The sequence below is a fragment of the Plasmodium falciparum genome, assembly GCF_000002765.6.
Source record: "Plasmodium falciparum 3D7 genome assembly, chromosome: 6".
Classification (NCBI taxonomy): domain Eukaryota; phylum Apicomplexa; class Aconoidasida; order Haemosporida; family Plasmodiidae; genus Plasmodium; species Plasmodium falciparum.
Window position 1 is genome coordinate 198,776 of NC_004327.3, and position 21,225 is coordinate 220,000.

The 21,225-nt window shown below is 19.2% G+C and overlaps 6 protein-coding genes across 6 annotated transcripts; 3 read left to right on the forward strand and 3 right to left on the reverse strand.

Annotated features, from left to right (window-relative positions):
- Positions 1–86: 86 nt before the first annotated feature.
- On the forward strand, positions 87–5,580 carry PF3D7_0604600 (DNA helicase, putative; the record flags this gene model as incomplete). The annotated part of the gene is made up of 2 exons (XM_960943.1): positions 87–2,446; positions 2,802–5,580. 2 exons carry the CDS (start codon positions 87–89, stop codon positions 5,578–5,580), a joined length of 5,139 nt encoding a protein of 1,712 aa, XP_966036.1.
- A 284-nt stretch (positions 5,581–5,864) lies between these two features.
- On the reverse strand, positions 5,865–7,432 carry PF3D7_0604700 (glyoxalase I-like protein GILP; the record flags this gene model as incomplete). The annotated part of the gene is made up of 6 exons (XM_960944.1): positions 5,865–6,029; positions 6,201–6,332; positions 6,453–6,518; positions 6,629–6,727; positions 6,829–6,957; positions 7,100–7,432. The coding sequence occupies 6 exons, from the start codon at positions 7,430–7,432 to the stop codon at positions 5,865–5,867; spliced, it is 924 nt and encodes a 307-aa protein (XP_966037.1).
- A 647-nt stretch (positions 7,433–8,079) lies between these two features.
- On the reverse strand, positions 8,080–12,384 carry PF3D7_0604800 (RAP protein, putative; the record flags this gene model as incomplete). Its single annotated transcript, XM_960945.1, has 1 exon — positions 8,080–12,384. The coding sequence occupies one exon, from the start codon at positions 12,382–12,384 to the stop codon at positions 8,080–8,082; it is 4,305 nt and encodes a 1,434-aa protein (XP_966038.1).
- Positions 12,385–13,639: 1,255 nt separating this feature from the next.
- PF3D7_0604900 (conserved Plasmodium protein, unknown function) lies at positions 13,640–14,257 on the reverse strand (the record flags this gene model as incomplete). Its single annotated transcript, XM_960946.1, has 3 exons — positions 13,640–13,697; positions 13,843–14,024; positions 14,210–14,257. 3 exons carry the CDS (start codon positions 14,255–14,257, stop codon positions 13,640–13,642), a joined length of 288 nt encoding a protein of 95 aa, XP_966039.1.
- A 525-nt stretch (positions 14,258–14,782) lies between these two features.
- PF3D7_0605000 (50S ribosomal protein L24, putative) lies at positions 14,783–15,367 on the forward strand (the record flags this gene model as incomplete). Its single annotated transcript, XM_960947.1, has 1 exon — positions 14,783–15,367. One exon carries the CDS (start codon positions 14,783–14,785, stop codon positions 15,365–15,367), a length of 585 nt encoding a protein of 194 aa, XP_966040.1.
- A 3,097-nt stretch (positions 15,368–18,464) lies between these two features.
- Positions 18,465–20,732, forward strand: PF3D7_0605100 (RNA-binding protein, putative; the record flags this gene model as incomplete). The annotated part of the gene is made up of 1 exon (XM_960948.1): positions 18,465–20,732. One exon carries the CDS (start codon positions 18,465–18,467, stop codon positions 20,730–20,732), a length of 2,268 nt encoding a protein of 755 aa, XP_966041.1.
- Positions 20,733–21,225: the final 493 nt, after the last annotated feature.

Sequence of the window (21,225 nt, forward strand, 5' to 3'; positions counted from 1 at the left end):
TATAATATATATTTATATTTATATTCATTTATTTTAATTTTTTTTCTTCCTTAAAAATGAAATGGTAACACGTACTTTTTAATATAATGAAAAGTAAATATTTTTCGAAAGGCAAAAAAGCAAGTAAAAAAAACAATAACAATAATAATAATAATTACAACACTTTAGAATACAACAACCCTGTATCGACTAGCCTATATATTTCCACAATATTAAACAAACATGAAAAATTAATTAATAAAAAAAACAAAAATAAAATTAAACTCTACCATCGTAATTATTATAATGATGATGAAGGGACGCCGTTTAAGAGAGAAGGACAAATAAAATTATTAGATGATATTATAGCAAGAGATAATAAAAAAGAGAAAAAAAATGAAATTATTAATATAGAAAGTTATAGTAATGATCAGCTTAAAAATGATAATATAAATAATAAACGTATTGTAGATATAGATGTCGGTAGTACTTATGTTGATGGGAAACATTTCATTGATATATCTTTGGAACATATTAGACGTAATTACCATATTTTTCATAATAAAAATGAAAATTATGTAAAAGAAGAAAAACAAAATGTCTCATATGATAACAAAGATGATTTTAAAATAACAAGAAAAAAGTTGCATTTGTTAAAAGAAGAAGACTTAAACTTTAAATATGAACAAATTATATCTGTAAATAAAAAGTTTGATAATATAATTAAAAATTTAAAATTAAGCGATAAAGAATTAGTAAAATATATAATATGTAAAAAGTGTACAAATCTTACTATATTAAAAAAAGGAAAATATGGTACCTTCTTTTTTTGTAAATCGTGTAATAAAAATGTCTCTAAAAAATATATAGATAATTATATATTTAATGAACAAGAAAATACTTTTTATAAAGATAAAAATAAAATATCTTTTGAAATAGAAAAAAAAAATTCTTATCGTATACACACTTTTGGTAATATTCAATATGCGCATGCAACGAATCAGATTATTAATGAAATAATAAAAGAAATCATATCAGATATTATTGTCATCAAAAAAAATAAATTTAAATATAAAAACATTATCAAATATATATCTAAGATAAATATGCCTTACCCAATGAATACATGCAACTATTATCCATATGGATTTGCTTATAAAAGAAAAAAAAACAAAAAAAATATTCAACCAAATAAGGATCATAATGAACAAGATAAAACATATCAAAGAATTGAAGCATATAAAATATATAAAGGACAAGAAATACATAAGGTATATGATACAAATAACAAATATTACAAAAAACAAACACAACCACGTGTGATATATTACCGATTCAATTTTTCTTTCTGTAGAAATAATATTTCTTTTATGTTTAGGAAACATAATTATGTGGTACATAATAAAAGATATGACCTTCTTTTTCTATATAATAAAAAATTTATTAATTTCATAGAATCAATAAAAAATCGTAAAGGTATTTATAAAAAAGTCCTAAATAAATATCTCTCAGCATATTTAAAAAATGATTTTTTTAACGAAATAAACTATTTACCATTAACATGGAAACCTAGAAAAGATTACATCAAGGCTGGAATATTTCCATTCAATTTGTCAAAAAATAATAGAAAAATAGAATCTTTTGGTCGATTATCTGTAAATAATAATAATTATTTATGTGGTTGTGTCTTTCCTTTATGTACTTATCAATTAATAGTACGTTATTTTATATATAAATTATTTCACACATGTTTTATTTATCAAATACCCAATTTTATATTTTATTTCTTCAGATATTATTATCGAATCAATAATAATATTAACAAACATAAAATGTACAACTACTTTTTAAAAAATAAATATATAAACATATTTATAAATATATATCATTCTAAATATAAGCAAATATTGGATACAATCAAAGAGGAAAAAAAAAGTATATCCATTTCATTATCATCATCAAATAAGCTTGAACAAAAAGAAAAAGAAAAAAAGAAAAACTACATAAAAAATTTGTATCTTTTTGATCAACTGTCTAATAATACTTACATTTTTAGTAAACAAAAAATAGAAAAAAAAATAATAAATCATTATTATCATAAGAAAATACAAAAGATTAAAAGACAAATGAATCAAGAAATCAAAAATATATGCTTAAATGAAATAAAAAAAAAATTACCTATACGAATACAAAAAGTTATTTTAACATATCAATTACAAGCTATATATTTCTTTTTTAAAAAAAGAGGAAGAATATTAATAGCTGACGAAATGGGTTTAGGAAAAACATTACAAGCAATTTCTATTTTTTACTTTTATCATTTATATCCTGTTTTAATAATTACACCAGCATCTTTAAAAATAAACTGGTTCTCAGAGATTGAAAAATATTTACCAGCTTTTGATCCCCAAAATGTGTTGATAATAAACAGTTCAAATGACATGCCTAAATGTGCTTCTTCATACAAGTATAAAAGAAAATAAAAGAGAAATAGGTTTTTTACATATATGTTAAATGTTATGTGTTATATGTTAAATGTTATGTGTTATATGTTAAATGTTATGTGTTATATGTTAAATGTTATGTGTTATATGTTAAATGTTATGTGTTATATGTTAAATGTTATGTGTTATATGTTAAATGTTATATGTTACATATTATATGTTATATGTTATATATTATATGTTATATGTTATATGTTATATGTTACATATTATATATTATATGTTATATATTATATGTTATATATTATATGTTATATTTCATTTTTTTTTTTTTTTTTTTTTTTTTTTTTTTTTTTCCCCTACTATGATGTTGTACAGAATCATTATTGTGTCCTTCAATATCTATAAAAAGCTATATAATTTACTAAAAGAAATTCAATTTCATCTAATCATCGTCGATGAAAGTCATTTCATACGGACAGTACATTATGGGAATCAAAGTCAATTAACAAGATTACTAAAAAAAAAAATCAGGAAAACAAAACATGTTCTCTTCTTAAGTGGTACCCCATCAATAAATAGACCAATAAATATTTTTCATCAAATAAAATATTTAATCAATAATAAAAACATTTTTCCAAAAAATAAAATTATATTTGGTGAAGATTATTGTAAAAAATATTTCTACCGAGGGGAAAAAATATATGAAGAAAATTTAAGATCATGGGAATTTCATTATTTCTTAAATAAAATTGTTATGATCAGAAGAACAATTAATCAAGTTTTCCAAAATAATTTCCCAAGTTTAAAAAGGTTTTTTGTTTATCTCAAAAATGATATATGTGATAATATTAAAAATTCGACACTAACAAAAAGTCCAATCCATGAAAATTCTTTTATTAACAATTCAGAGGATAACGATCATATTCAAAGTGTTAATGTAAAATGTGGATATAAAATGGATGAAATGTACAAAATGAACAACTTGGATAAAAATAATAATATACCAAATATGGGCAATTTTTCTAATATATTAGATGATCAAAATGAATATAAACATGTAGCAGAGATACCACAATATTATAACGTTAGTTCAAGCAAAAAACCTGAACAATCAAAATTAAATAATTCAATCATATATAAACAAGAAAGGAAACATAAAAATAGAGAAATACTCAATCAGTATTTCCATATAGATATAAAATCTAAAAAAGAAGAAGAAGGTGTTTCTAAAATTGTTAATGCCTTACAATTTATTGAAAAGAATTTTCCAAACAAAAAAAAAATCATTTTTTGTTATCATATAATGGTCTCTAAATGTACAGAAGACGAATTATTAAAAATAATAAAACAAAAAAAAGAAAAAGAAAATATAAGTATAGATTATGTATCATTAAATGGATGTATTCCAGAAAAAGAGAAAATCGAAAAAATATTATATTTTCAAAATAACATAAATTGTTATTATGGTATATTTACTATATGTTCTGTTAGTCATGGTTTAGATTTCAGTTTTTGTAATTTATGCTTTTTTATGGAATTTCCAGTTAACTTTTTTCATTTACAACAATGTGAAAGTAGGCTATTTAGAAAAAATCAAAAACATAATACATATGTCTTTTATTTTTTATTACAAAAAGGATTGGGAAGTGATCACAAAACTTGGAACAGATTTATTTTATGTTCAAATAGCACGAGGTCTATTATTGATGGTACCAATTTTATAAATAAGGATTTAATTTATGACAATATATCAAATGATGCACTTCACCTAATTAATAATAACCAAAATGTAATTCAGGAAAATATAAAAGAACAAAAATGTGATAAACACGACAAACATGTAAATCATCAAAACTGTTTTTATACAAATATTCATACCATTTCTAAAACAAACTTAACTATTAAGGAAAACATTTATAAAAATCAACAAATTTATGAATCCAAAAAAATGTGTAACTTAAAGGAACAAATTTTTAACCAAAGTGGTAATCATCTATATACTTCAATAAAAAATAAATCATCTTTCATGATCAATAAATGCAATAATTCAATTCCAACTATAAATCATAAAAAATATAACAATAATAATAATAATAAAAATAAAAAGGTATATATTAAAAAGGAACATGTTTTATTTCAAATTAATACATTCACAAATAGAATACACGTTTACTATAAAAACAAAAAAACCAATTTCTCCATTCAAGAATTAGATACTATAAAAAAAATAAACAAAAACAATCAAGAAACAAAAAATATATTTATACTAAAAATGTGTGCAAAGAATTTCCTATGTAATTATAATAAATTAAATACAAATGAAAAAAAATTAATTGAACACAAAAAATGTGATATTAATATATCTTTACTAAACTATTGGAAACATATAGATAATAATAAAAGTAATAACAAACAAAACAATTTAATCTTTCAAAGATATATAAAAAATGTTCCATTAAAACACAAAACATATGTTAAGGCTTATATAGAAAATAGTTTTAAAGGGAAATTCGAAATGTTTTATTATCAAGAATGGAATTCAAAAGAAAACCTTTTCAAATGTCTTCATTGTAAAAATAAAATACCATTATCAAAAAATATTATACACGAAGAAAATCAGATTTTTCAATACCTTCATCAAATAAATGCTCAACAAGATATTATAAAACGTTTTCATAAAGAAATCAATAATCTAAAATTAAAACAATATAATAATATTCAAAAAATTATTATTTGTAATGAAAATAATTTGTTTTGTGAAGGAAAGTGTCGTAAACTTTATTTCTTAAAAAAAAGTTCTTGTAGTTTAAGAAGATTAATATACGAAAGAGATAAAGGCATCTGTAATATGTGTCAACTTGATTGTACCAATTTAATCAAACAAATCAAAAATAATAAATATTTTGAAATTAATCAAAAAATAGATTATTTTATTAAAATGTATCCACTATTTATTGAAAATGTTGATCATCTAAAAAAAATAATTCAAAAACCGAAGGAAGGATACATATGGCACGTAGACCATATACTACCAGTTTTCAAAGGTGGAGGCGAAGCCTCCTTTGATAATTTACAGACACTCTGTACATTTTGTCATAAAAAAAAAACGAAAAATGATGTAAAAGATAAAAAAAAAATAAAAAATAAAAAATAAAATAAAATATCAATTAAAACAGAATTGAATTTTTAAATGTGTATATATAAGTATATATTTGTAAATTATTCGAAGTTTTTACAAATTCGTATGTATTTCTTTTTCTCTCTCTTTTTTTTTTTTTTTTTTTTTTTTTGTTATATCATTATTCTTATCCTTTTGGTTAACGTTTTGTCATTTTTTTTTTTTTTTTTTTTTTTTTTTTTTAGCTAGTTCTTCATATATTATATAATTTTTTTTTTATAATTTTGGCTAGCTATTCATAATTTCATAACTCTTTTTAATTATTTGTCTTTTAAGTAAACATTATATCCGTCTAGGTCTTTTACCAAGATTTCCCCTTTATCATTTTTGATAACTTCTATGTTGTTTTCATTCAACTTTTTCTCAATTAAATTTAAGTTTTTTGAACACAATATTAAATTTCCAAGAGAATTACCCATGTGCAGCTTCAACAATAAAATGAAATAAAAAAATAAATAAATAAATAAATATAAATAAATATATATATATATATATATATATATATATATATATATATATTATAAGACATATTAATGTAAATATATTACACATTTTTATAAATTAAATATCCTATGTATAATAATATTTTATTTTACCTCTTCTTCATCGTAAGCATAAGCCATCTGTAGTATGGTCGAATTATTTTCAGAAGAGAAATAATAACTCATACCTCCGTATATATTCCAGGGGTACGAAATTTCTTCTAAATGACTTTGTATTTTTACAAGCTATACATTAAAAAATAAACATACACACAAATATATATATATATATATATATATATATATATATATATATTATATATATTTACTTATTTGTTTGTTTTATTATTTATTTTTTTCATTTACCTGCATTCCCAAAATGTCCGAATAAAACTTTTGAGCATCTTTTGTTGACGTAGTAAAAAAACGAATCTAAAAGAAATAAAACACTCGCACATATATATATATATGTTACATTCTTATATCCGTTTATTATAAACATTTATATATATATAAATTGTATTTCTTTTTTTTTATTTAACCCTATCTAATTTGTCGCTCTCATTTTGCAAAACGACTTCAATTCCATAACCATCAGGGTCAGTTATAAAGCAGTTTGTCCAAAATCTCCGTACCTGAGCCTATAAAATTATAAAAATAAAATAAATAAATAAATAAATATATATATATATATATATATGTTTATGTATTTATGTATGTTTTTCTTTTTTTTTTTCTTAACATCTTCGTCTGGTAATATACACGGTGTAACTGGCCTCTTATCTATTTCTTCATCAATCTTTCCTTCATACAACTTAGTCTTGTTAATATCAAAATTTTTTAAGTGTACTCCAAGCCCCAAAAACGAATGCTATTAAAAAAATATATATCATTCAAATGAATAATTCTAAATAGTAGAAAACATAATAAAGAAAAAAAAAAAAATTCATTAACATATATTCAGATATACATATAATATTTTATTTTTTATTTTTATTTTTTCATTATTGTACTTCTCCTATAGTAAAATTTCCCTCCCCTTTTTGAATTAATTTTATATAAGCCCCATCATCTCCTAATATCAACTGAGCATTATCCTTCTCCTTTTTATTAACTTTAAAATTTAATACATTTGTATAAAAATTAATTGATTTGTCTAAATCATGGACCTTATATTCTATACCATCAACTTTACATTTGAGTATTTTCCTTTTGCACTTTTTTTTTTTCAAATGATAAGAATCCCTATTAATAAAATAATGACACCTGTTCTTTTTCTTACTTAAACATTTATATCTCTTTAACAAAATAAATAGAACAAATATAACGACTACAAAAAGTTTCATTAAATCCTAAAGGAGTTACATATATCTAGAACATATTATATATTATTATAAGTGACATAAAAAAAAAATGAAAAAAAAATTTAAAATAATAATAAAAAATAATATAATATATTTTTATAAAATAACTTTGGATTGATATTAAAGTGGCTTAAATAATAAATATTTATATATTTTTTTTTAAATATAACAAATAAAAAGTAAAATATAAAGAACTAAAATATATACTATATTTTAACACACAAAAAAAAAAAATATATATATATATATATATATATTTTTATTTATTTATTCGTTTAATTTTTTGACGAAAAAATGTACCTATACAAATACGTCGAATAAGGAGAAATTATATAATTTTTTTAAACATTCTTAAAAAGATGGAAGGATATAACTCAAAATATGTAATACTCGTTAAAAAATTAAGGTGATAAATAAATAAAATATAGTGAACATTTTTTTTATTTTTTATGTAAACAAAGCATTAATTGATATTACACATTAATGAATATTATCCTATAATATATAAAAAAAAAAAAAAAAAATATATATGTACATATGTATAATAAAAATATAATAAATAAAATAAAAAATAATAAAATATTTATAATATATATATATATATATATATATATATTATATTTGATGCTTTATTTCTTTTTAGTTATTTCATAACGTCCTATAGAAGAAAATATATCGTCACTTTTATAATTTTGATATTCCTCTTGTGCATTTTGTGGATTTGTAACATTTAATAATTTCTGATAAATGGATTTAACTTTTTCTAAGCGTCCATAACATTTATTCCATTCATAAAATGGTATGGTGATTATTTTAAAGTTTAATTTTTTTAATAATGTTAATTTTAAATTAACTGATGGTAATAAATCTATAGATGAATTATCAGGTTCCTTAAAATAAGCATCTTCATCTAAAAATTCAAATATAATTTTTTTTTTTTTATCTATAAATTTTATATGAAAGGAATAAAGTTTTACATTTTTTAAAATTTCAATTTTATCATTTTGATTATTTTGACAATATGAATATTTATTTAAAATTATTTCAAATTCATTTAAAATATTTTTATTTTTATTATTATTATTATTATTATTATTAATAATAATATTTTTAAATATTTTATTTTTTTCATTGTCTTCTTTTTGTATACAAAATTGTAATTTTTTATTTTGATTTATATTATTATTTATTTTCCTGTTGAAATTATTTTCATATAATTTATTTATATCAATATAATTATATTCTTTACATATAATATCTTTTTCATTATCTTCATCTGTATCTAGAAAAATTATTTTCTTTTTATTAAAACTAAAATCATATACTGATTTTTTATTTAAGGAAACATTTTCATCATCATTATTGTGAGTATCATTTTTTTTGTTACCCTTCTCTAAAGATTTATTTAATGATATAAAATCATTATAATTATAACTATTATCATTCTTACATAACATATTTAAACATTCGTCAATCTTATATACCAATTTCTGTGTTTCTTCATTATCACCATAATCATTATTATTATTATTAATCCTATATATTATATATATTTTCCAGTTTAACAAAAAAGTTATAAATTCATCTTTATTTATCACCACCTTGTGCATATCTATAACGTAATGAATTACATCAAGATACTTTTCTATATAAGGTATATAAGGTAACGATAAATTTATATAATCTATTAACATACAAATCATATCTTCATTTTTCATTTTATTTTCTAAAAATATATGTTCATAAAAGTTTTGAAATAATTTCTGGCTAATACGAATATATACTTGGTTTATTTTACTACATGTATTATCTATCCAACTATCTATAAAATGTGGTATAGATGAAAAGTAGGATTTTAAAAAGGACACGGAGCATAAAACATCATCCTCATTAGTATGATAATTATTAATATGGTAATTATTAATATGATCACTATTAATATTATCACTGTTCATATTATCACTGTATATATTATCACTGTTCATATTATCACTGTTCATATTATCACTGTATATATTATCACTGTTCATGGTATCCCTATTAATATTATTTATTCTTGTCTGGTAATCATCAATACAATGTAAGACATATGATATCAAACTTATGTATCTATATGGGTACATATTTTTTATACCATATAATAATAATATAATATTATTAATTGTCGTTTTTTTCTTTTCTAATATATTCTCCAAACGTACCAACATATATTTTGTTATCAAATCATTTTTATATTTCTTGCTCATATCCAATTTACTTAATAAATAAAATAATTTAATACTTTCTTCTAATCTTATATTTTGACTCATATTATTATTATGTTCTTGTTGAATAAAAAAAAAATGAAACATCATTTTTTTTACAATACAATTAAAATCCTTAAATTCTTTGTCGATATTTTTTATAATACTTAACCCATTAACCATTCGAAGGATATATTTTTGCTTTTTTAAACTACTTATATTAATATATACATTTTTTAATATTATATTTATTAAATCCTTATTTACATAATTCAATTTTTTTAAATAATATAATATATTACAACAATCTATACAAGCTATCTTTGTATAATCAAAATTAGAACACATTGTATATATCTCGTCATTATTACTTTTAGTCATAATAGAACCATTAAGATAATGATTCGCCTTAGTTTTATTTATATACATATAATTATTATCATCAATTATTCTATTTATGTTCTTATATAAATTATTTAAAATATCTATATTATCATTACAATTTTCTTCTACATAATTCATATTATTTTTATTAATTTTTATAAAATTATTTTTTATATTATTCATTAGGATATTTTTTCTTTCCAAAAGAATAACGTTATTAGATAATATCAAATGTGAAAAATAATTTAAGGTATTTTCAAAAATTAAATATCTATCTTTTGTTATAAAATGTGTACAATGATGTAATATTTTCAAACATAAGACCACATCTTTTATGTTAAAATGAATTGATAAAGTCAAGACGTTATATAAACAACTTAAAAAAAGAACATAGTTTCTAGATTTTAATTTACCTAATAATAATATTTGATATAAATATAAACACATTTCATAATCATAATAATCATTATTTTTATATCTACATTTAAAAGAATTTTTTGATGGATTCTCATTTATTTTATATGTAATATCAAGAAAAAAGGAATTTAGTTTTTTCTCATCAATACATAAAGGTGTTATTATTCTTTTATCTAATAATTTGTCCATCGATTTAAGTAATAATATATATTCTTTTATACATATGTTAAATTCAGTTTTATACATAGCGTTCTTCTTATCAGTTGTTTTGATATTTTTTCCCGTCTCGACATATTTAAAATCATTTACTTTTTCATCATCGCAACTTTTATTTATTTTGTTAATTATTGATATATATAATTTTTTACATAATGAATGTATAATCATATCATTTCTGTTTATCTGTGAAAAATCATATAATAAATATATCAAGGTTGATGTTGAATATATATCATCAAAATTCTTTTTTTCTAAACAAGCTTCTAATTTATACATACACATATTTAAATGGTAACATTTTTTAAAATAACATAATATTTTTATTAACTCACACAAATGATCACATGTAAAAAAATCAAAATCTAAATCTTTTATTTTATCAAATAAAAATGAAAAATTCGATATAGGCAGAAAATTGTTATATTTCATATTTCGAGTTTTTATTATATTTAATATATTTATATAATCAATATTCTTTAATTCAAATAAATTACATGAATTCTTCAACATATTTAAAATGTCATAATAAAAATTATAATCATCATCAATTAAATTAAAATATTCTAAATCTTCTAAAATATTACACAATTGTTGAATATTACCAGATGATATCTTAAAATAGACATGTTCTTTTAATATATTATTTACTTTTTTTATTAATTTTATATTATCACACTCAAAAAAATTTATATTATTATCCAACTCTTCACTCTTTTCCTTTTTTATAGATAACATATTATAATATGTTTTCTCATCATCATATATAATACCTCTTTTATATGTACCTTCTTCTATCCTTTTCTTTTCTATTTCTTTTTCTTCATATCCTTTATTATAATCCATCGTCTTATTTTTTTCATTTACCTGAACGTTCAGGTAGTTTTCTTCTAAGACACCATCATATTTAAAATATGCATGTTCCCAATTTTTTCTTTTTATTATTTTTTTATTACATCTTAAAATACAAGAAATTGCTTGTATTTGTAAAAGAGATATATCATTAAGTATTTTATTTAAAAACAAATTTAAATATATATCATTTTTATTATCATTTATATATTCAAAATAATCACCTGAACAGTTCACGTAAAAATGATATAAAATGCTCAGATCAATTGGATTACTTTTATCTATTATATTGTTTATATTTTTAAAAAACAAATCAATAAAATTAGTATGATAATAATTTAATTTAACCATACTATTCAGTATTAAACTTACACTTCTCATAGGAATGTTACTAAATATTTTTAAACATTTATCAATTAATTTTATATAAATCAACATTATATTATTATTTATAATTTTGTTCTTACTAATTACATTAATCAACTGAGAAATTTCTATAGAATTCTCAGCTATACATGAACAAGAATTTAAACCATTTTCATAAACATCATATTCTTTATTTTTAGCATATTCATTTAACTTATCACACCATCTAGTTATATTCTTATCTCTTTCATATTTCTCACCATTATATTTATTTTTTAAAAATACCTTATTACAACCATCTTTTAAGCCATTTTTTTTTTTCACCTTTTCTATATAATCAATATTAAATGGTTTGCTTTTCTTTGAATTTAATATGATCGATGAAATTCTTTTCACTTCGTACGACTTCCATTTAAAAGTATTTACGTTCTTTATCAATATCTTATATCGTTTCATAAACATTATCCTATTTTAAAAAAAAAAGAAAAAGAAAGCAAAAAAAAAATACCAAAGGGGTACTTACACATAATACTTACATATATATAAGTATTATATATATATATAAATAATTCAACCATAAATAATATTTATTTTAATATAATAAAACAAAATATGACACAAGAAATATATGTATACCCAAATTTTAAACTAATGAAAAAAAAAAAAAAAAATAATGATAAAAGGTAAGATGGGCGAAAATTATTCATATAATTTTGGAAAATCAAATGTAGAATCTAAAATTTTATATCATTATCTTTGTATCAACATATTTATATCATCATATTTATATCATCATCTTTATATCATCATCTTTATATCATCATCTTTATGTCGTCATCTTTATTTTGTCATCTTTATATCATCATCTTTATATCATCATCTTTATATCGTCATCTTTATATCGTCATCTTTATATCCTCTTTTATATATCATCTTCTCTATATAATATATACATACATCATGTATTTTAAAAATATCCAGGATCTACAAAATATTTTTTTTTATGTTCATATTAAAAAAAATAAATAAAATATATATACGCAATATATTATATTGTTTGATTTTATAATTTTATTATAATTATTAATTTTTTTTTTTTTTTTTTTTTTTTTTTTTATGTATATGTATATAATATAAATAAATACATAAATATATATACATATATATATTTATTATTTTGATTTAAAAATAATATCTACATTTCTACATGATTATTAGGAAAAATAAAACCTCCAATATAATGTAAATATTATAAAGAAAAATATTAAATATCCTTTTTAATAATATGAGATGGAACATAATATATATATATTTTCGTATTACAAATTATATGTGTTAATATCGTACTCTTATTTTTCTTTATTTTAAAATTTTTTTTTTTTAATTATATATAATATTTCCATTCATCAAATTATAAGTTATGAAGAAAAAAATCAAAGAAAAAAAAAAAAAAAAAAAAACAAAAGAAAAGAAAAGAAAAGAAAAGAAAAGAAAAAGAAGAAACATTTGTTGTGTGTATTAATCATATAACTATAATGATAAAATGTGAAAAAAATGTTTATCTAAAAATTATAAGTTTCCATTTTATAAATTAATTATATATTTGAATAATAAATATACACCATAGATGAAAAATATTAATTTAAATGGGGAATATAAAAATGTGTAATTAATATATCACTAACCTTCATAATCCTACAAATAAATAACTTTATAAATTTTCTTTATCATCTGATGGTAGGATTCCTGCCTTTTTCCATTCTTGATACCTATACAAAAGAAAAATTAAAAATGTAAAATGATACATATGAAATACACCGCACATAGGTTTTATAAAAAAATTTATATACATCTATCATTTAAAATTAAAGATTTTTATAGTAATAATCATTTTTTTTTCTATGAAACAATTACGTGGTAATCCCCAGTTCTCTTATTAATTTATCTTCCATATTTTCTTTTTTTTTCTCTTCGTTTTTCTTCAATTCCTTTTTGAAATTTTTGATATATCCCATTGGAGTTTCTATACCATCACCAGTAACCATTAATACCAACATACTTAATGACGTGAATGCTAGAAATTTTATTTGTGCATCCTAAAATAAAAAAAAAAACAAACAAAAAAAAAACATAACTATTATGTTCTTAAATTATATAGGTGTATATATATATGTTTATACACACCAATATTTATATATATGATACACATAATGCATTAATGTATATATGTAATATATATAATATATATAGTATATAATTCCTCATATATTTTTGGTATTACTGAAAATTTTCCATTTTTAACAAAAAGAATATTTCTTAGCTTATCCATGTTTATAACCATTATAAATGAATGATTATTCTTCTTAATGTTATATTATAAAGGTACATACTCATATATACTAAATAAATAAATATATATATATATATATATATTTATATATTATTTTTTATATGTATTTTTTTTTTTTTTTCTTCTAAATTTATAAAATATATGAACAGGTCAGGTAATTTTATTTTCTAAAGCAACTAGCGCACATTTTAACATGTTTTTTTTTTTTTTTTTTTTTTTTTTTTAAAGTATTTATATATACATTAAAAGATGTACCATTTATATATTTGTATATAATTATATAAAATTTCTAATTTTCATTATAACATATATTATCTACATTAATAAAATATAAATTTTTTTTGAAAAAGGAAAAACTTATAAATATATATACATATATATGTATTTTATTATTTAGTATGTTATAATATTTTCACATTCACATGCAATTTTATCATTTATCATTTATCATTTATAATTTTGATTCTCCTGTTGTGTAATTAAAAAAATGAAACAAGGGGGAAAATGTTTTGGTCTTCATTTATAGGAAAAATTAATCAACTGCCAGTTTTGAGCCAGTTAAATAATTCTTTTTTGAAACATGTGAGCGTCAGAAATCATAAAATTATTAAACCAAGAAATATTATTAAGATGTGGAAAATAAGGAAAGGAGATGAAGTGAAAGTCATATCTGGAAAAGATAAAGGAAAAATAGGAGAAGTATTAAGTTGTGACAAATTTAGGAATATGGTAAAAGTCAAAGGATGTAATATGAGGAAACTTTTTGTTGATAATAAATTCGTTTATATTGAAAAAAAAATACATTATTCAAATGTTCAATTAATAGATAACTTTTTAAAAACAAATACAAAGGTAGCCTTAAGATATACAGATGATAATCAAGTTATTAGAATATCAAAAAAATCAGGAACTGTTATACCATGGCCTAGTGAAAAAACAAAAGAAGAAGATTATGATCAAATTGAAGAAAACCCCTTAGATACTTTGCCTCAGGAAGCTTTAAAAAAAACATATGATTATAAAACAGATGTCAAGTTTATGAACATTTTAAGACAAACGGTGAATAAATATAATAGGGAATTATCTTAGAAAAAAGAATACATAAATATGTACAGATAAATATACATACATATATATATATATATATATATATATAATAAAAAATCATATTTTCATGTTTATATAATATTTATTATTTTCTTTTTCTTTTTTTTTTAATATTTTATAACCAATTTTTTGTATATATTTTTTTTAAGTTATTATTTTAAAAGATACATTTTCATTATAAAAAAAGGGTCACCATTATATGTGGCATTTTTTTAAACAACTTAAGAACATAAAAAATAAAAATTATACAATAAATATATATATTCAATATTATATCTATATATTTTTTATATATAGAAATCCTCCAATGCATATTTATACATGAATGGAAAATTGAGGGGTCTTTTTTTTTTTTTTTAAATAACATTTACATATATATAAACATATATTAATACTTTATTTTAAAAAATAAATGAAAAAAGTTCATAATATAAGTAATGTCTTTAAAAAATTTATTTAACATAATATATTTAATATCTTTTAATGCACTTTTTAAAATAATTATACAAACATATAATTAATAGTATCCTTTTTATGTTTTCCCCTTCCCACACTTAAAAAAAAAAAAAACATAAAATTTTATATTTTATATTTTTTTTACAAAATATAAATTATGGTCAGGACTTAAAAATTATTTTTAAAGAAAATTATATGATATATATTATAATATATAAAAATATATGTATATATATCATAAAATATATATTATTTAATATAAAACATATATTTTTTATTATATTTATAATATAGCATTCAGCTTGCACAAAATTTGGGCTATTTTATATTATAATATAATATATTATATATATATATATATTTATTTATTTTATAGTTATATAGTTATTATATAATAATATAATATACATTATACATAATTTTTTATTTACTTACATTTGTAATTATAAAATATTGGTAATATATAAAATAAAAATAAATGCTCATTTAAAAAAATAAATATATATATATATATATATATATACATATGCATTATACAAATATATTTTATATTTTATATATATATATCCTCTATATATAAAAAAAATATATAAGAAAAATATTGTATTATATATAAAAATATAATAAAATATATTTAAAACCTTTGTAATATAATATATATTTTATTTAATTTATGTTTATATAAATATATTAATTATAATAATTATTTTTTTTTTTTTTTAATTTATATATTATAATATCCATTTAAATATATTTTTTTTTAACATAAGAAATAGAAAATAAAATAAAATGAAATATAAAAAAAAAAAAAATTAGTAATTTTAAATATAAAATTTAATATATATTATATATATATACTTTATATATATTATATATATATACTTTATATATATTATATATATTTGTTTTAATATTTATAATTTCATCATAATTTTCAATTAATTTTTTTTTTATTTATATAAATATTCTTTTTTCCTCATATATTTTATTTTTATATAAGTATATATTTATTTATATTTTGCAATCTCTTTTCATGTATTAAAAAAAAGAAATAATATGTATATTATATATATATGGAATGAAGAAATGTAAAATATATCATTTTTATTTAAAGAAGATAAAGGAATTTAATTTTATCATACATATAAATATAATACATATAATTATATCTTCAAATTTTTGTAAAAAATTAAAGGAAAGATATATATGTGACGTAAGGGAAAAAAAAAAAAAAAAATTAAAATTAAAATATTAAGGTAAAAATAAATATTAAATAATATATATTATATATATTGTAGCCCATTTTAAAATATATATAAATATTGAAGAAGCATTTTCCTATACCTATATCAGATGTTTATTTATCATTATATATTTTTGATGAGAAGATTTTGACAAATTATAATTTTTGACAATTAGAGTATTTATTTAATATGGTATATTTTATTTATTATTATTTTTTTTTTCTGTTATCATAAATTAAAAATAAAATAATATCTATATATCTATATATATATATATATATATATATATATATATATATAAATATATATAATAATTATATGTGCATATTTGGTTTACATTGGATATATATATATATTTTTTTTTTTCCTTTCTACAAATGTTTATATATATTTCTTTCGTATAATTTTAAAATGAATTAAAAAAAAAAAAAAAAAAAAGGAGGAGGAGATCAAATAGTCCCGTATAATTATATATATATATATATATATATTAATCATTTTATATTATTTTATTTTATTTTTATTGAAGTATACCAGTATATAAAATACTGTAGTTCTTTTAAGAGGTATTTATATGTGTTTATTCACACTTATTAAAAAAAAGAAAAAAAAAAAAAAAAAAGGGAAAAGGAAAACTACAAAAGTAATTTATAAGTTACGGATTAAGATATAACCATATTATATATACATATAATTCAAATAATTTATTACACCTATTATTTAAGTGAAGGTAGTCTTATGTATTATATATATATATATATTATATATTTATCCAATTCAAGAATTAGAAAACATAGTTATTCTTAGGCAACGTTTTATTTAGGGAATTTTTGTATTACATCAAAGTATAAAATAGTGTGTTATTAAAAAAGAAAAAAATAAGAATGCATATAAGTTTGTAATTAATTTTGATTATTTCCACACAAAAATAATTATCAGTCAGTTTTAATATATATATATATATATATATATATATATATACATATACATATATATGTTTATTATTTTTTAAATATATAATTTTTGTGTAAGCTGTATTCCTCATATTTCTCCATAAGTTGTAGGATTATAAAATTTTGGCTATCTAGCTATTTCTTCCTTTTTTTTTTTTTTTTTTTTTATTTTATTTTATTTTATTTTTGTTAGTCTTTAATTTGAAGGGTTAAATGGTAAAATATATATATATATATATATATATATATATATATATATATTCATTTATGTAATATTTATATACCATTTTATCACGTTTTTATAAATCATCAACTGTGATAATATCTTAATTGGGGGGAAAAAAAAAAAAAAAAAAAAAAAAAGGGAGACTTATATACACATATTTTTCTGTGCATAATTCGTATATTCGTTTTAAATAGGTCAAAATGATAAAACAACAAAAAAGATCATATGCACTTGTTGATAATGAGGTTGGTAATAGTAATATTAGTGATGAGGAAAATATAATAAAAAGGCAAAGAAATGAAAGTAGGAGTAGTACTAGGTCATATATGGATGAGGATGGGAAAAGTAATTGTGCAACTAGTACTGAGATGCGTATTCCATATTGTTTATTATTACCAAATAGGGCTATAGGATATGTTATTGGGAAATCAGGTAATAATGTACGTGAAATAGAAAAGGCGTGTGGTGCTGTTATAAAATGTCAAAAAGAATTTGATGTATCTGTTTATCCTCCACCGTCTGAAAAAATTTTAACAATATTTGGAAAAAAAGAAAATAAGAAAAAAGCATTAGAATTAGTTCTAGGAAAATCGAAAAGTGTTATGGATTTTCAAGAAGAAGATGGTAAAGAATCTATAGTCATAATTGTTCCTACACGATCTATTCCAATCATTATCGGTCAAAAAGGTTCTAAGATTTCTTCCTTAAGTGAAAGATCTTCTTGTGAAATAAATGTTCATAAGGATGATGTTCCAGGTATAAAAGATAAAGCTATTTTTATTAAGTCAAAAAAAATAAGTAAAATTATTGACTGTATAGGTATTATTTATGATTTATTGGAAGATGTCGTAGAAAATGGAATCTTAACTATTTCTGAATTTCCAGGAGTTCCAAAAAATGATATAAACAACAATAATGATGATATAATTGATAATGATCATATAAATGATAATGATGAACATAATAATTTCGATGATCATATTAGTGATTATAATATTAATAATAATATTATAACTAATAATATTCCCACACATATGAACAATAACATGATGAACATCAACAATATTAATAATATTAATAATAATAATAATAATAATCGTATGCATCCCAATAATTCAATTAATTATAGAAATATGAATAATCATAATAATAATCCACATTATCAACATAATTATAACAATTCTAATATGAACAATCCAAATAATAATTCTAAATATATGAATATGAAAAAAAATGATAATTATATGGATGATAATATGAGTATTGATGATAATGATAACTATTCTGTTCCTAAAGAAAAAAATTTACTACTTCATAAATACGGTAAGGAAGTTAGTCCATGTGTTGTTCGTTTTGTTCTCGATGTAGAAACGACTGCTTGGATTATTGGAAAAGCAGGATGCCATATTAAAGAAATTCGATCTGTTACAGGAGCAGGGGCAGTCATCGTCGATGCTCCTGATAATATTGAAAATGTAAAAACATGTGATCGTATTTTGACTTTATCAGGTTCGGCAGAAAATAAATTTAACGCGTTAAAACTTATTGTTAGACAAATGGAAGAAAGAGAAAAAAATATTAATAATCCCATGCGTATGTTAGTACCAGGTAAAGCAGCTAGCTTTTTAATAGGAAGAAAAGGATCTATTATCAAATATATTACTGAACAATCAGGTTCCCAAATTCAAGTAGCGAAAAATAAAGAAAGTGAAAATGAAAAATTAGTATTAATTACAGGTTCACCAGAAGCAAAAATATTAGCATCTGTATTAGTTTTACAAAAATTAGAAGAATATGAAAACCCAGCTATAGCAAGGGAAGGTCTTGTTATTCCATTAAATGAAATATATTATAATAAAAATAGTAATAATAATAATAATAATAATAAATATTCTAATCATATGAAAAAAAGTGGTAATCATAAAATGATGCATAATAATAAAAATTCTATACATAATAATAATAATAGTAATAATAGTGATGATCATTTTATGCCATCGAATTCTCTTCCTAATCATCATTTTCATAATAACGATAATCATATGAATTCTAATAATTATGCATATGATAATCATATACCCAATAAAATAAATACTCACCACAATAATAATAATAATAATAATAATAATAATGATATGAAAACACCAGTTGAAAATATGTTCCTAGAACAAATATATAAATCCTTCCCATATTCATCCTTACCTAAAATCATATCTGTTAAACAACCATATACCATCGAATTAAATATGCCTGATGTATATTTAGAAACATTCGATTCTCAAAATAAAAATGGAAAGTCGTTAATTGACGAAATTGTTGAAAAATCAGGTTGTAATATTTCCATATGTACTGATTCAAATGATTCTTCATCGTATACATTTAATGTTTCCATAACGGGTTCACCACTAGCTAATTCATTGGCGATTCTTATGATACAATCCAAAATTTTTAAATTCGACTGGTTTTGAAAAATTATATATATATATATATATATATATGTATATATGTAATGTTAGTGATAATCAAATCATATAGTTATATGTGATATTTGTAGGAATCGTTTTCTTTGATATAATAAATAAAATATATTTTTTCCAAACAAATATAATATATATATATATATATATTTATGTATTTATTTATATATATGTTTCATCTTTTAAGTATAATCCTTTTTTCAATTTATATGTGTACTTTATTATTTTATCTTATTATTACTAAATTATAACAGTACCACAAGTTATTAACATATACATATATATATATATATATATATATATATATGTATATTTAGGGCTGTTCTTTATTAGAATATGTCCCCAAAAAATTTATGCGACATAATCCACATTTTTTACTTATGTATATATATATATATATATATATTATTTTTTTTTTTTATTATTATTTGCATATTTGTGTGGATAAATAAATTATCAATTATTTATATATATGCATAGACAT